This window comes from Cherax quadricarinatus, chromosome 6 (assembly GCF_038502225.1).
Source record: "Cherax quadricarinatus isolate ZL_2023a chromosome 6, ASM3850222v1, whole genome shotgun sequence".
NCBI classification, from domain to species: domain Eukaryota; kingdom Metazoa; phylum Arthropoda; class Malacostraca; order Decapoda; family Parastacidae; genus Cherax; species Cherax quadricarinatus.
The window spans coordinates 11,791,450-11,809,468 of record NC_091297.1 but is presented as its reverse complement, the minus strand read 5'-3'; the positions used below and the strand labels follow the sequence as shown (position 1 = coordinate 11,809,468).

Here is an 18,019-nt window from a genome sequence, read left to right as displayed (position 1 = left end):
AAGTGTTGTGTGCCCCGCCACTTGTAAGTGTTGTGTGCCCCGCCTCTTGTAAGTGTTGTGTGCTCTGCCACTTGTAAGTGTTGTGTGCCCTGCCACTTGTAAGTGTTGTGTGCCCCGCCACTTGTAAGTGTTGTGTGCCCCGCCACTTGTAAGTGTTGTGTGCCCTGCCACTTGTAAGTGTTGTGTGCCCCGCCACTTGTAAGTGTTGTGTGCCCTGCCACTTGTAAGTGTTGTGTTGTGCCCCGCCACTTGTAAGTGTTGTGTGCCCCGCCACTTGTAAGTGTTGTGTGCCCCGCCACTTGTAAGTGTTGTGTGCCCCGCGACTTGTAAGTGTTGTGTGCCCCGCCACTTGTAAGTGTTGTGTGCCCCGCCACTTGTAAGTGTTGTGTTCCCTGCCACTTGTAAGTGTTGTTTGCCCCGGCACTTGTAAGTGTTGTGTGCCCTGCCACTTGTAAGTGTTGTGTACCCCGCCACTTGTAAGTGTTGTGTGCCCTGCCACTTGTAAGTGTTGTGTGCCACGCCTCTTGTAAGTGTTGTGTGCCCTGCCACTTGTAAGTGTTGTGTGCCCTGACACTTGTAAGTGTTGTGTTCCCTGCCCCTTGTAAGTGTTGTGTGCCCCGCCACTTGTAAGTGTTGTGTGCCCCGCCACTTGTAAGTGTTGTGCCCCGCCACTTGTAAGTGTTGTGCCCCGCCACTTGTAAGTGTTGTGCCCCGCCTCTTGTAAGTGTTGTGTGCCCTGCCACTTGTAAGTGTTGTGTGCCCTGCCACTTGTAAGTGTTGTGTTCCCTGCCCCTTGTAAGTGTTGTGTGCCCTGCCACTTGTAAGTGTTGTGTGCCCCGCCACTTGTAAGTGTTGTGCCCCGCCACTTGTAAGTGTTGTGCCCCGCCACTTGTAAGTGTTGTGCCCCGCCTCTTGTAAGTGTTGTGTGCCCTGCCACTTGTAAGTGTTGTGTGCCCTGCCACTTGTAAGTGTTGTGTTCCCTGCCCCTTGTAAGTGTTGTGTGCCCCGCCACTTGTAAGTGTTGTGCCCCGCCACTTGTAAGTGTTGTGCCCCGCCACTTGTAAGTGTTGTGCCCCGCCACTTGTAAGTGTTGTGCCCCGCCACTTGTAAGTCTTGTGCCCCGCCACTTGTAAGTGTTGTGGCACGCCACTTGTAAGTCTTGTGCCCCGCCACTTGTAAGTGTTGTGGCACGCCACTTGCTGCACTGATTATTTCTGCGTCTTATTTTGTTGCACTTGTTCTGCAGTGAATTATTTTCTTTTATTGATAATTTTACCCATTATTATTCTCAGTTCATTATTGTTTGAGTCCTGTTTTTCATTTTATTATTTTTCCTTATATTGTCTTTGCATTATATTTTAAATTTGTTTATGTACTCTAAGAAAATATTTAAATTTCCCAGTTATCTCTCTTTGCATACAATTTAGTGATTTTATTTTATACTTTTTACATTAATTTACAGTTTTATTAGTTAATTTCTTTATTAGCAAGAGTACAGACAGCTCATTTTGCATTTAATTCAGCCTCCAGTAATATTTTTACTTGTAAATTTCAATGTGTTTCTTTATCTTGCCCAGCAGTCCCTTACAATGAGTTGTCCTTCCTTTTATTACTTCTGCAGAATTAGTTACATCTGTTTTATTTCAATTTTAGCATTTTGTATAATTTTTATTATTCATTATTTTTGCCTTATTTGTTTTTGTGCAACTTCCTTGCCATTATGCCTCACATACCTTCATGTGATACTGCTGCTCCTGTCATCAGTCCTCATAGTTCCTTAGCGACTGACAGACCGACCCAGACACTGAGACAATAGTTTTACTCGTGATTCCCTTGATGCGTAACCTTTACTCAATGGCCATGTACATATTCTTGAAGCATGGTTTACTGCCATTCGTTCTCGTGTTAATGCTCTAGTTGACGGTCCTCCTTCAAAGGAAAGTCTTATCAGACTTGCGAAAGAAGCTCTTCATCGGTCCCCTGCTGCTGTTCACGTTGTTGATCTCTTGAAATGCGAGACTTCAGGAATCTTACTAAGTGGTCACAATATGAGGAACTGATTCGTTCTTTCCTTGTACCAGTAAAAACAGCTGATCCATATGTCGTTCTTCGGGAACTCGTGAATGCTACACCCATAACTAATGAATCATTGAGTGCATTTGCTGTTAGATTAGATAAACTTTTATCATCATTTATCAATGCTGTCCAGTCCTCAGCTTTTGTCCCTGATGAGGATAAACCATCCACAGAATCGTATGCTAAAATAGCAGCTTTTGGAGCAATCAAAGAACTAATGCCGCCTGCTTCCGTGTGTGCTTATGAGGCTAATCCTCCAACAGCCCTAAATCATGTACGTTCCTTGTGCCCCCAGGGTACTTTCCCATGTATCAAAAGTAATTTCACACCTATGCCTCAGTCTGCACCACCTCTTGTTTGCGCCACAGCGACAAATCGTGGTCGTCAACCATCGCAGCGATCACCAAGGACCAGTGTACAGAGTCATTATAAACCTCGTAGTATTCATAGTACATTCAGTAATCATAGTCAGCGGACTTGTTACAACTGTGGTTTCCGTGGCCATATTGCAATTAATTGTCCTGATAGTCACCCTAAGAGGCGTCGTACTGATGATGAGTACCAGTCAGATCTTCCCTACTGTACTTATCATAGAATACATGGACATGACACATCTGAGTGCAATGCTCTCTACAACCTTCAGTACTCTAGGTCTTTCCGTGGCCGTTCCAACCGCAGAACCAGGAGAGGAAACAGACGTTGTGGTTCTCAGACTAACCAGAACCAGGCTCATTCTTCCAATTCGGGGGAATCCGAACACCCCAGTCAAACCGTCCCATGGTGACAGTAGGTGATAGTGAGTACACCATCCCCGTTCACAATTCCTTTGAAGCCTTAAGCAGTCTCGAGAATGACAATCCTGCTGATGACGTTGCTTCACACGTCTCTGACGTAGATGATTTTGGGGATGAAGTGGAACAAATCTTTTCTGATGACAATTTGGTGACAGCGGTGGGATGCGTGGATTTAGGGGTATTTCCGACGTTAGAAGATTGTACCCCATCCACGTTATCGAACCCACATGGCAAAGAAATGTTAAAGTATTCTATCCACAGCTGTATATTGCCAACCATTCTGAAAAAAATATCCAAGCTTTGCCCACTTTAAATAACGCATAACTATTTTTAACTTTTTTTTTACAAGTATACCTTGCTAAATTATAAGGTAATATTTTTGTGACCTAATTCATGTCTGCATAAATTACTCATGACGATTGTAACCAGAGAGAACATGTAAATAATTCATTACCATTGTAACTTGTTTATCAAAACTTTGTGGCCCAGTCCCTGACCACATTTTGCACCTGTGTTATGTTTTAACTTCCACCCACAGGATGAGTATGGGGTCCATAATAAAGATATTAAACTGAAAAGGAAGGAATCTCAATCATATGAAGCATTCTATCTAAAACAGGAGTGGGCAGTGAATGGATATCCAGGGTAATTGTTGTAAACTGCTAGGCATGTACCGCAGGAAACCTGAAATTCCATTTATAGACATGAGGGATAATTTCCACTGTCAATATATGTATGCAAGGGGTGGTAGTGTCACTTCAGTTGAAGAAGCCGTTGCTGAGTGTAAGCCTAAGTTGATCAAAGATAAAGATAAGAGTAAGTGTGGGAAATAAAGGGATTGCAGTACTAAGGACGGAGAGCAAAAATTGTTATGTTAGAAAACGTTCAGGAAAACAGGAGAGCGCATAAAATAGTTTCTGGTAAAAACAAGGAATTGGTCGACAAAGAGAGACAGAGGAGAGCAGCAAGGCAGAAACCTCCTTAATGTCTACCATATAAACAGACAGACCGCAAGAAAAAAAAAAACATGAACTGTTTTTTTATATATTTTTTTCTGCGATTAGATGATTAAGACACGTGCAACAGTTCGGTATCTTTGTTTTAAAAACTTTTCAGTCAGTAACCTTGAAAAAGTTTTGAAGTGATCAGTCCCTTATCTTAAGGAAATGTTCAGTTCCAAGTTTTGAACAATATTGTGAAATAACCGTATTCAGTACCGACAAGTAGATACTTGTCGGTACTGAATACCATTATTATAATAAAACCTTGTGATACAGCCACACAACGGTATCTTTTTCCCCAAGTATTAATTTTAATTTTACCTAGACATATTATTTAAGTTATAAATTGGTACTGTCTATTGCCAGATCTTTTCTAAAGAATAATTCAATTATAGTTTTTGTCCTCTACAACTGGCACTTAAAATTTCGTACACCTACTACAAGACCTTCCTATCTTACCACTGACAACATATTCTTAGGTTTGCCAGGAGCCCATATGCTGCAGCAGTGTGTGTGTACTCACCTAGTTGTACTCACCTAGTTGAGGTTGCAGGGGTCGAGTCCAAGCTCCTGGCCCCCGCCTCTTCACTGGTCGCTACTAAGTCACTCTCCCTGAACCGTGAGCTTTATCATACCTCTGTTTAAAGCTATATATGGATCCTGCCTCCACTACATCGCTTCCCAAACTATTCCACTTCCTGACTACTCTGTGACTGAAGAAGTACTTCCTAACATCCCTGTGATTCATTTGTGTCTTCAACTTCCAACTGTGTCCCATTGTTGCTGTGTCCCATCTCTGGAACATCCTGTCTTTGTCCACATTGTCAATTCCTCTCAGTATTTTGTATGTCGTTATCATGTCTTCTTTATCTCTCCTGTCTTCCAGTGTCGTCAGGTTGATTTCCCTTAACCTCTCCTCGTAGGACATACCTCTTAGCTCTGGGACTAGTCTTGTTGCAAACCTTTGCACTTTCTCTAGTTTCTTTACGTGCTTGGTTAGGTGTGGGTTCCAGACTGGTGCCGCATACTACAATATGGGCCTAACGTACACGGTGTACAGGGTCCTGAACGATTCCTTATTAAGATGTCGGAATGCTGTTCTGAGGTTTGCTAGGCGCCCATATGCTGCAGCAGTTATTTGGTTGATGTACGCTTCAGGAGATGTGTGTGTGTGTGTGTGTGTGTGTGTGTGTGTGTGTGTGTGTGTGTGTGTGTGTGTGTGTGTGTGTGTGTGTGTATGTTTATTACCTATTTGTGTTATATGAGCAGAACTTTGATCGTAGTGTTCAGTGTTCTAACAGTTTTCTCTGTATGTACATTAGTAATATTAATGAAGAAGGGTGTTGCGTATAAGCAGCTGCACTAGACAGAGCTGTGACCTTGGATTAAGATAAGATGGTGGCTGCTGGTGAAGTCAGCAAGGATCATTCTCACACAGGCTCTACCCTGCATACATCCTCCTTCACCCACTGACACACTACCTCAAGGACAACTACTGATTTGTACCCACGGTTATTCTTGTACTTTTGTATATTTGCCAATCACACTCCCACAACTACGGTAGTAGGTCATGTAAGGTTTCTCCACTACATATTTTATTTAATAAGCCTGACAAGTAGGAGATACAAGTACGCGTGTGAGTGTGTGTTGGGTAGGTTAACCCTGGGTGGGAAGATGACGCACCGTTGTGCAATATTACCACCTTAATAGTTTTCCCTCCTCTCAATGGAGATGCCTTGATGCCGGTGAGGGGATTTTGATCAAAGGACTCGGACTTATCCTCAATTTTCTTGGGTCTAGACTAATTGCCTTCCCTTCCCCAAGGCGTCGTGGGACCCCTTAGGTTTAGCGCTTGTACATAAATTTAAAATATCAACTAGGTTTCTTCTCCGTCTACTTCATCTCAACTGCTCTTACTCTAAATTTATCTTATTTTCCTCTATAAAGTCTTCAATTTTATCAGTATTGTCAAGGACACAACTATAATCATTTGTACATTAAAATACTGCGTCAGTGAGCGGCCTAAGTGAAAAAAAAATCGTCATTTGAGTTTTCCTGACAAATAAGTCAATGAGAATAACAACATATTTTGTATGTTTAATCCACACTAGCCTATTTCGTTTCTTTCTCTCTTTCTCTATAATCTAACAACTACAAACTACCCTGCTAGGATTTGAAACTTTCACTAACATACTACATTTGTGAAGCGCTAAGCCCATGTGGATTATTCAGCATCCACTCACTTACTCTTCTCTAATACGGAACCAATTTCACACGAACGAATTGTCTTTCATGCATATTTGTTAGGAAGAATTAGACACTTGTGCAATAATTGGTTATCTTTATCATGAAGACGCCTCGCCAACTATTGGTTTTATCAGTACAATAGAGGAAAAAAAACATAATACTGAAGATGTAAAAGTTGAGGTACTCAGTCCCTCATCTTACCAGCAGGTGTTAGGTACCGTACGTAGTCTTGATGAACCAGATTTATCAAGACTACGGTACAGAGTACCTACTGCTAGGCTTAGAGATAAACTTCCTCAACTGCCTTTTAAGTGTCCTATTTTAGTCCATATATTGTACTGATAAAGAAACTGGTTGGCGAATGTCTACATCATAAAGATACCCAGTTGTTACACATGAGTCTAATTATTCAACTTGTCGGTATTATATACCATTGATGATATAACATGCTATTCTCATACAGGACAAAGTTAGTTTAGGTTAGGCTAGACTGGGTTCAGTTGGACTGAGTTAGGTTAGGTTAGGCTTGTTACATCACCACATATGAACTTATATTTCAAAATGAAAACGAAATTAAAAAAGTCGGGTGGTTTACGTCTGGCTTGTTCATAAGACCAGGTAAGATATGTGGAGGGCGGGTTGCACTAGTGTACTGCACCGCACACTACACTGCCAAAAGATCATTTTCCAGAGCGGTGTACATGTAACTCATAAGCTTATATACATCAGATAGAGCACATCTGGCACACAACACAAACTCATATATTTCCATGAACAACAAATATAATATACCATAAGAGCAAATATATGGTAAATCTTATTTTTAAAACCAGACATTACAAAAAATAGCACAAACAAGCGCATATATATATATATATATATATATATATATATATATATATATATATATATATATATATATATATATATATAAAGGATTATATACATATCTTCAAAACTGGAGAGAGTAGCAAAACTAACATTAGACCATCACCCATATCCCATATCAGTGCCCGACATGCAAAGCGTGTTGGGTGTACTTACTCTTCTGTAGTACATGATAATGTGCCATATCTCTTTCCACTCCGGGTTTCCATGTAGGTAGCGTCTTCTCTAGAAAGTAAAATGTATAACTGACATCTGTGTGGAATGTCCCTCTATTGCAAAAAGAAAACGTCAGTTATATAATGAAACTCAATACAATTCATGCTTTAGACAGAGATGTTCACAGGTAAACATGATTTATGTCGTTTTTTTTATTACGCTGTTATGCTAGTTTGACTAATTAGGAATTGAATACATCCATTGCTTCAACAGTTAGTATCTATGATATGTTCGGTTGTGTCGTATTGTTTCTATTAAATACCACTGAAAAACTGAAAGCAGAAAGGTTACAAACTCGGCAATACATGCATGTATATATGTATGTATATATATATATATATATATATATATATATATATATATATATATATATATATATATATATATATATATATATATATATATATATATATATATATATATATGGTAAAGCACTGCGTACCTTGTCCTAAGGTTCGTAGGTTCGAGTCTCTTTCAGCCAGAGATCAGTGTTTGTGTATATTTCGCCTGCTCTCACGAATTCCTTGCATTGTTAAAATCTCTAGTAAGGCTGATGCATGAAGGGGATGAGATGAAAAGCTGTAAGCCTTCTCCCTGAAAGCTGGCTGCCTTGGATCAAACGTGTAGCGCAAGCTACACGCCAAGGTATTGTCCAGTGTGGGTAGATTTGTAAAGCACTGCGTACCTTGTCCTAAGGTTCGTAGGTTCGAGTCTCCTTCAGCCAGAGATCAGTGTTTGTGTATATTTCGCCTGCTCTCGCGAATTCCTATATATATATATATATATATATATATATATATATATATATATATATATATATATATATATATATATATATATATATATATATATATAATAAAAACACCGGCCGTCTCCCACCGAGGCAAGGTAACCCGAAAAAAAAGAGAAACGCATTTTAGTGCCTCATACGACACACATGGCTTACAGAGGAAAGTTTCTTCTCCACTTCCCCCATGAAACGCTCAGTCCTTGAAACGAGTTATCAACAGAAGATACATTTCAATATAAATTATAATTAGCATGTTAGATTTTGTTTCAGATTAGTCTACAAAAAACCTAACAAAATATTTGACATTTTTCCCCTACAAAACTTTATCAGATTATTACTGCTCTGTTAAACCTGACATCCTGATATTTGAACATTTTTATGACTCCAAAACTTATTAATTCACCTCTGGTATTATTACAGTCACGGGGAAGCGCTAAACCCGTAGGGGCAACGTTCTCTACACCGAGAGGTATGTCTTAGTTTATATACTTTAAGAGTTTTCATAAATTCCTATTTTACTGATTAAAGTATTATTGACTGATGGTTAACATGTTACAAGCAACCTTACGGACGCTCAAGTAGTCAATAGTCTTTAAGCCAGATAATAGGGCGTGATACAGTGCCTGGAGGTAAAGCGAGGCAACCAGGTTCGAGCCAAGGCTTGTTAGCTCAGATTCAATCCCTTGGATCAAGTATTATTATTATTATTATTATTATTATTATTATTATTAGTAGTAGTAGTAGTAGTAGTAGTAGTAGTAGTAGTAGTAGTAGTAGCAGTATTATAAAAAAGAAGCGCTAAACACCCTTGGATCAAGAACCCTCCATCAGGGGTAATATTTTGTACTGACAGCACGTTGGTAGCTATTACTGTAAATGATTATTATTATTATTATTATTATTATTATTATTATTATTATTATTATTATTATTATTATTATTATTATTACTGCTACTACTACTACTACTACTATTAAATAAGAACACTCAGTGATCAGCAGATGAAGGCTCAAAAAATCAATACTTGTCGGAGTTATTCTTTATCGCAAGAATCAACAAAATATTTTAATTTAACGTTGAAGGCCGGGTACATAATTTTCGTTTAATTTTCACGTAGCCATGAGAGTGAACTCAGCTGGAAAACTGTTAGTTGCATTATTGACAAGAGATGCACACTGAAATGAAACTGCCATACATTTAGCCGCATATTTAAGGGACACGTTTTATATTTTTTATACTCAGAAGTTTGTATACATCCACTTAACCTGGTTCCAGCTCAAATGAAGGTGCTCTATAGACCTTGAAATAGGATGAGTAACATTACAGTAAGTCTTTGCTAACGATATTTTAGTCAGATCTACTAATATGTCTACATGTTTACTTTGTGATGACTTACTCATTGTGGTGTCACGTGTAATAAATATTTATTAAAGGCCGCTCTTGCAGCATATAAACTTTGTACACAACACAATGCAGATATGAGTTGGTATTCTATACAAAATTGATTATCTGTCCATGCATGTTATATTCATATTATGTTCTAGAGTATTGTAAATGATGTTTCCGGTGTTTACAGTGAATAAAGATGATAGTAAATCTGTGACTGATTTAAAAACAGAGGCCTTGTGCTTAACGTTACATCAGTATACACTAAAAAATATAGCCTCATTTGTATACTCCATATTATTCACAGACACAAGTGGCTTCACGCTTATACCACGAGTAATTTTAAAGTTAAATAATCTACAGGTATAACCTGCAAGTTCACTCATAGGAGCAGTTACAGCGATGACATCAGTGGGTGCGGCCGTACGGGTCGAGGAAACACTGCCATGATAAAGCATCTATAACATCTTTTTTTTTTTCCACCCAAACAATTTACTCGATAACCGTTAGTATATAGTAGTGTGATAAACTTGTGTATTCATCTGACTTGTGTGCGCGGAATTAAGCTGTAGTTCTGGGTCCGCCTCAACATTCAATCAGTTGATTAGCTGATCTCTAACATTTGGATTATCTGGATTCTGTCATACTTTTAAATCCATGTATGGATACAATTTCTATGTGAGTGTTCTCTCTCCCTCTAAGTCTAACTATAGTGCAGTATTTGCTTGTATAAAGTCATCACCTTCAAACACACTGAAGTTTAACACTCCCCACCTGTCATCTGTATCTTCTTACATTTTAGCAGTAATGTTCTTGAAGTAATATGTATGCATTTTTCATTTTGTTTTTATCTGATTTATAATAAAGGCAAATTATTCAAAAATGACAGATATACAGGAGGCAGGCTAGTGTATTATTCATGGATGTCATTAATATATCTGTAACATACCTGTGACCGTCTTCGAGGGCTCTTCCTCAACCTTCTGATCCCGAGGTCAGACTTCCTTGTTGACTGTATGGTCAACCAGGATGTTGACAAGCGGCTATCAGTCCCATATAGAACATGACAACATAAGAATGAAAGAACTCTACAGCAGGCCTTTTCAGCCCATACAAAGCAGGTCCAACTAGCCACACCCACTCCTATACACATCCAACCTATATTTAAAGCTACAGAAAGTTGTTGCCTCAGTGACTTTCCCTGGATTTGCTCTACTCATCTACCCGCTCAAGGGAGGATGATTGACGCTGAGGAGCTCTTGATCTAAGGAATTGGATCTGTGCTCCAGTTCCTTGAATTGCGCCTGAATACCTTCTATCCCCCCTCCCCAACAGGCGCTGTATAATCCTACAGGTTTAGCGCTCCCCGTCATTATAATAATAAAAATAATGTACTCACCTACAACTCTATTACCAAACCAGTACTTCTCTTATATCCTTTCGCAATCCAGATTTGTCCAACTTAAACAGATGCTGCGAATCCTGTTTTGTTTAGATCATTTCAACAGGTTATTTACATCCCCTTTATTTATTCCTGGTTTCTATTTGTACATTTACCCCCTAAAATTACGTCTTTCCCGAGCGTGTGAATTCATTACCTAAGCGTATCATCGTAGAAAATGTTGAAACATGGAATAATCTTCATCATTCCTCTGTATATTTTCCAGAGCATTTTATTTCCATTCTGTAATATGGAGACCAGAACCGAACAACATAACTGAAATAAGGCTTTTCTAAAGATACGTAAAGTTGACGTACAGTCCTCACAACCTGGCTGATCAGGTATATCTGTTGGAAATGCCTTCAACACTTTTTGTTTACTTAATATACATATTGCTTCTGCTTTTTATTAGTTTACTTTTCACCGCCTACAATGTCTCCCGGTCAAGAAAATTTATTTCAGTGTGCAGAAGTGGAACGGGTACCTCAAGTATTTTTCAGGAGTGAATTGTGATATATTTTCGTCTCGTCTATATTCTAAATCCCCTCAAGCTAGATTCTTTGATACTAGTGAGAGTTTCTTGATCCAAGGAATTGGACCCGATCTTCCCTTGGGTCGAAAATGATTGCCTTCCATTCTCACTGTTGTTGTTTTTTCTACTTTTTTTTATTACTGAATTTTGTGCAGCTCTTGCTCCCAATAATATTGGATTCTCAAAGTTCTGAAAAATAAATCTGCCCATTTGAGAACATTATTTTTTATCCCATGTACAATTATTTGAACATTTTCTCGTCCTCGATGACTAATAGATAACAGCAGGTTTTGATACTGTAGTTATATCATATAAACACCTTAACTGCGTCATTAATTTAAGTTGATAAGCAAGATTAACGAAATAGCGGTAGGTGTGTAGATAGTCGCGAATCAAGATAAGGGATAGGCTGCTCTTCATCATGTGCTGGAGAATTTTATGAGCGAGAAGACCCTTGAGAAACGTGCTTGATGCCAGTGAACGGCATCAAGCACGTTTTGATTGAAAGTGGACCTATCCTTTCTTGTATCGAACCTGACTGCCTTTCATTTCCCTTGTGTTGTATGACACTATGAGAAAATATCTTTGTACAGTGTAGGAGGTGTTTTTTTATGTATATCTTTGGGGTAAAATTGTCCTCATATATCCTACAGTGCTGGGTATTAAAAATGATGCGTTACATCTAACAACTACATACTATCAGTTAGTCTTCGCGAGTTAAAGAGGTTATGGTCGATGAATGAAAGCGTTCTATTTGTAAAAACAACCATAATAAAATTATAGTGCATTAAAATACCTTTATAAAGGCCTTTTATATGATCGAAAATAAGTATGCTGATTTAGGACAATGTATTTAAGTAGTAATGGAACAAAATATATCAATAGACTGATAAGCACATAAAAGGTACTGATAGAAGGCATTCCTTACGACACCATAACCAACTGCCGGTTCGACTACTAAGAAAAATAAATCATACCACGGGTGGGGATAGAACCCGCGATCAGTCATAAAACTCCATACCGACGCGCTAGCCACTGAGCCAGCTGGCCCAGGGGCTAGCGTCGGTCTGGAGTTTTATGATTCTCTGATCGTGGGTTCTGTCCCCGCCCTTGGTATGGTTTGTTTGCAATCGTGTCATTACGATTTTGTGAGTCAAGAAAAACAAGTTTTCAAGAATCCAATGACTGGAAGTATATATGGGAGGAGGCTTCATGCAGCAGTGTAGTTTTATCTCTAAAGGCAATGAGTACTGGTATTAGCTTCATGCAGCAGTGTAGCTTTACCTCCACAAGGCTATAATAAGAACTTATGTTACAACCTAGTTGAGGCAGTGAAGATTTGTTAAGATAATTGTGCTAAAACGTTTCTTAATTTCTCAACATTGAGATTACTTTTAGGTTTCTTAATTATTTTATATATGCTGTTACGAATAATATAAGTCGCGTAATAATAACAACAACAAAAATGGTATGATTCAGTACTAAAACTGAACACTAAATATTTAATTATCTTAATCTATGCACGTCCTTTGTTATTTAATGTCAACAAGTTGAAATCTAGCATCTTTACATAAAGGTTGCATGTTTATTATAATATAAATGGTTATACTCATAAACATAATTTTTAAAGAGATGGACCGATAAGCCAGCCGAAGGTCTCGGGCAGAGGACCTAAAGCTCCCGTGGCGGGTCATCATATGACTAAGACCCGCGTCAGGAAACACTTGTTCTGTTTCCTGACAAACTTTATCTAACCTAACCTATACAAGTAATAGTTTACTACAACAGCGTGGTTAGATTAAGTTGGCCATTGTTCCTCTATACTAATCTAACCTGAACATTACTTAGATATAAATGTACCACTGATATTATGTGTTCTTGTGGACGTAAGTTTAATTTAAACTTATTACCATTTAACAGATCTTCCACTAGTGGTGATGGTGGGAGACTGGTAGTGACCTACCATCTTCCTCTAATGGTGGCGGTGGGGGACTGGGAGTGATCTACCATCTTCCTCTAATGGTGACGGAGGGGGACTGCGAGTGACCTACCATCTTCATCTAATGGTGACGGTGGGGGACTGGTAGTGACCTACCATCTTCCTCTAATGGTGACGGTGGGGGACTGGTAGTGACCTACCATCTTCCTCTAATGGTGACGGTGGGGGACTGGTAGTGATCTACCATCTTCCTCTAGTGATGATAGTGGGAGACTGTGAGTGACCTACCATTTTCCTCTAGTGATGATAGTGGGAGACTGTGAGTGACCTACCATCTTCCTCTAGTGATGATAGTGGGAGACTGTGAGTGACCTACCATCTTCCTCTAGTGATGATAGTGGGAGACTAGGAGTGACCTACCATCTTCCTCTAATGGTGACGGTGGGGGACTGGTAGTGATCTACCATCTTCCTCTAGTGATGATAGTGGGAGACTGTGAGTGACCTACCATCTTCCTCTAGTGATGATAGTGGGAGACTGTGAGTGACCTACCATCTTCCTCTAGTGATGATAGTGGAAGACTGTGAGTGACCTACCATCTTCCTCTAGTGATGATAGTGGGAGACTGTGAGTGACCTACCATCTTCCTCTAGTGATGATAGTGGGAGACTGTGAGTGACCTACCATCTTCCTCTAGTGATGATAGTGGAAGACTGTGAGTGACCTACCATCTTCCTCTAGTGATGATAGTGGGAGACTGTGAGTGACCTACCATCTTCCTCTAGTGATGATAGTGGGAGACTGTGAGTGATTTACTATCTTCCTCTAGTGGTGATAGTGGGAGACTGTGAGTGATCTGCCATCTTCCTCTAGTAATGACAGTGGGAGACTGTGAGTGATTTACCATCTTCCTCTAGTGACGATAGTGGGAGACTGTGAGTGATTTACCATCTTCCTCTAGTGATGATAGTGGGAGACTGTGAGTGATTTACCATCTTCCTCTAGTGATGATAGTGGGAGACTGTGAGTGATTTACCATCTTCCTCTAGTGATGATAGTGGGAGACTGTGAGTGATTTACCATCTTCCTCTAGTGATGATAGTGGGAGACTGTGAGTGATCTACCATCTTTCTCTAATGATGATAGTGGGAGACTGTGAATGATCTACCATCTTCCTCTAGTGATAATAGTGGGAGACTGTGAGTGATTTACCATCTTCCTCTAGAGATGATAGTGGGAGACTGTGAGTGATTTACCATCTTCCTCTAGTGATGATAGTGGGAGACTGTGAGTGATTTACCATCTTCCTCTAGTGATGATAGTGGGAGACTGTGAGTGATTTACCATCTTCCTCTAGTGATGATAGTGGGAGACTGTGAGTGGTTTACCATCTTCCTCTAGTGATGATAGTGGGAGAATGAGTGATTTACCATCTTCCTCTAGTGATGATAGTGGGAGACTGTGAGTGATTTACCATCTTTCTCTAGTGATGATAGTGGGAGACTGTGAGTGATTTACCATCTTCCTCTAGTGACGATAGTGGGAGACTGTGAGTGATTTACCATCTTCCTCTAGTGATGATAGTGGGAGACTGTGAGTGATTTACCATCTTCCTCTAGTGATGATAGTAGGAGACTGTGAGTGATTTACCATCTTCCTCTAGTGATGATAGTGGGAGACTGTGAGTGATCTACCATCTTCCTCTAGTGATGATAGTGGGAGACTGTGAGTGATCTACCATCTTCCTCTAGTGATGATAGTGGGAGACTGTGAGTGATTTACCATCTTTCTCTAGTGATGATAGTGGGAGACTGTGAGTGATCTACCATCTTCCTCTAGTGATAATAGTGGGAGACTGTGAGTGATTTACCATCTTCCTCTAGTGATGATAGTGGGAGACTGTGAGTGATTTACCATCTTCCTCTAGTGATGATAGTGGGAGACTGTGAGTGATTTACCATCGTCCTCTAGTGATGATAGTGGGAGACTGTGAGTGGTTTACCATCTTCCTCTAGTGATGATAGTGGGAGAATGAGTGATTTACCATCTTCCTCTAGTGATGATAGTGGGAGACTGTGAGTGATTTACCATCTTTCTCTAGTGATGATAGTGGGAGACTGTGAGTGATTTACCATCTTCCTCTAGTGACGATAGTGGGAGACTGTGAGTGACCTACCATCTTCCTCTAGTGATGATAGTGGGAGACTGTGAGTGATTTACCATCTTTCTCTAGTGATGATAGTGGGAGACTGCGAGTGATTTACCATCTTCCTCTAGTGACGATAGTGGGAGACTGTGAGTGACCTACCATCTTCCTCTAGTGATGATAGAGGGAGACTGTGAGTGATTTACCATCTTTCTCTAGTGATGATAGTGGGAGACTGTGAGTGATTTACCATCTTCCTCTAGTGACGATAGTGGGAGACTGTGAGTGACCTACCATCTTCCTCTAGTGATGATAGTGGGAGACTGTGAGTGATTTACCATCTTCCTCTAGTGACGATAGTGGGAGACTGGGAGTGATCTACCATCTTCCTCTAATGGTGACGGTGGGGGACTGGTGGTGATCTACCATCTTCCTCTAATGGTGACGGTGGGGGACTGGGAGTGACCTACCATCTTCCTCTAGTGATGATAGTGGGAGACTGTGAGTGACCTACCATCTTCCTCTAGTGATGATAGTGGGAGACTGTGAGTCACCTACCATCCTCCTCTAGCGATGATAGTGGGAGACTGGGAGTGACCAACCATCTTCCTCTAGTAATGATAGTGGGAAACTGTGAATGATTTACCATCTTCCTCTAGTGATGATAGTGGGAGACTGGGAGTGACCAACCATCTTCCTCTAGTGATGATAGTGGGAGACTGTGAGTGATTTACCATCTTCCTCTAGTGATGATAGTGGGAGACTGAGTGATTTACCATCTTCCTCTAGTGATGATAGTGGGAGACTGTGAGTGATTTACCATCTTCCTCTAGTGATGATAGTGGGAGACTGAGTGATTTACCATCTTCCTCTAGTGATGATAGTGGGAGACTGTGAGTGATCTACCATCTTCCTCTAGTGATGATAGTGGGAGACTGAGTGATTCACCATCTTCCTCTAGTGATGATAGTGGGAGACTGTGAGTGATTTACCATCTTCCTCTAGTGATGATAGTGGGAGACTGTGAGTGATCTACCATCTTCCTCTAGTGATGATAGTGGGAGACAGTGAGTGATTTACCATCTTCCTCTAGTGATGATAGTGGGAGACTGTGAGTGATTTACCATCTTCCTCTAGTGATGATAGTGGGAGAATGAGTGATTTACCATCTTCCTCTAGTGATGATAGTGGGAGACTGTGAGTGATTTACCATCTTTCTCTAGTGATGATAGTGGGAGACTGTGAGTGATTTACCATCTTCCTCTAGTGACGATAGTGGGAGACTGTGAGTGACCTACCATCTTCCTCTAGTGATGATAGTGGGAGACTGTGAGTGATTTACCATCTTTCTCTAGTGATGATAGTGGGAGACTGCGAGTGATTTACCATCTTCCTCTAGTGACGATAGTGGGAGACTGTGAGTGACCTACCATCTTCCTCTAGTGATGATAGAGGGAGACTGTGAGTGATTTACCATCTTTCTCTAGTGATGATAGTGGGAGACTGTGAGTGATTTACCATCTTCCTCTAGTGACGATAGTGGGAGACTGTGAGTGACCTACCATCTTCCTCTAGTGATGATAGTGGGAGACTGTGAGTGATTTACCATCTTCCTCTAGTGACGATAGTGGGAGACTGGGAGTGATCTACCATCTTCCTCTAATGGTGACGGTGGGGGACTGGTGGTGATCTACCATCTTCCTCTAATGGTGACGGTGGGGGACTGGGAGTGACCTACCATCTTCCTCTAGTGATGATAGTGGGAGACTGTGAGTGACCTACCATCTTCCTCTAGTGATGATAGTGGGAGACTGTGAGTCACCTACCATCCTCCTCTAGCGATGATAGTGGGAGACTGGGAGTGACCAACCATCTTCCTCTAGTAATGATAGTGGGAAACTGTGAATGATTTACCATCTTCCTCTAGTGATGATAGTGGGAGACTGGGAGTGACCAACCATCTTCCTCTAGTGATGATAGTGGGAGACTGTGAGTGATTTACCATCTTCCTCTAGTGATGATAGTGGGAGACTGAGTGATTTACCATCTTCCTCTAGTGATGATAGTGGGAGACTGTGAGTGATTTACCATCTTCCTCTAGTGATGATAGTGGGAGACTGAGTGATTCACCATCTTCCTCTAGTGATGATAGTGGGAGACTGTGAGTGATTTACCATCTTCCTCTAGTGATGATAGTGGGAGACTGTGAGTGATCTACCATCTTCCTCTAGTGATGATAGTGGGAGACTGTGAGTGATTTACCATCTTCCTCTAGTGATGATAGTGGGAGACTGAGTGATTCACCATCTTCCTCTAGTGATGATAGTGGGAGACTGTGAGTGATTTACCATCTTCCTCTAGTGATGATAGTGGGAGACTGAGTGATTTACCATCTTCCTCTAGTGATGATAGTGGGAGACTGTGAGTGATCTACCATCTTCCTCTAGTGATGATAGTGGGAGACTGAGTGATTCACCATCTTCCTCTAGTGATGATAGTGGGAGACTGTGAGTGATTTACCATCTTCCTCTAGTGATGATAGTGGGAGACTGTGAGTGATCTA

General features: G+C 40.5%; 1 protein-coding gene across 3 annotated transcripts in view; it reads right to left on the bottom strand.

Moving 5' to 3' along the window:
- Nucleotides 1–18,019, bottom strand: part of LOC128705557 (serine-rich adhesin for platelets-like) — a 371,836-nt gene that overhangs the window by 336,315 nt on the left and 17,502 nt on the right. For 2 of the 3 annotated variants that reach the window (XM_070080270.1, XM_070080274.1), the window contains exon 3: nt 7,163–7,231. The exons of the other annotated variant lie outside the window; for it this stretch is intronic. In XM_070080270.1, coding sequence (XP_069936371.1) covers nt 7,163–7,231 — 69 coding nt within the window. The remainder of the gene's footprint in view (nt 1–7,162; nt 7,232–18,019) is intronic. 3 annotated transcript variants of the gene reach the window in all.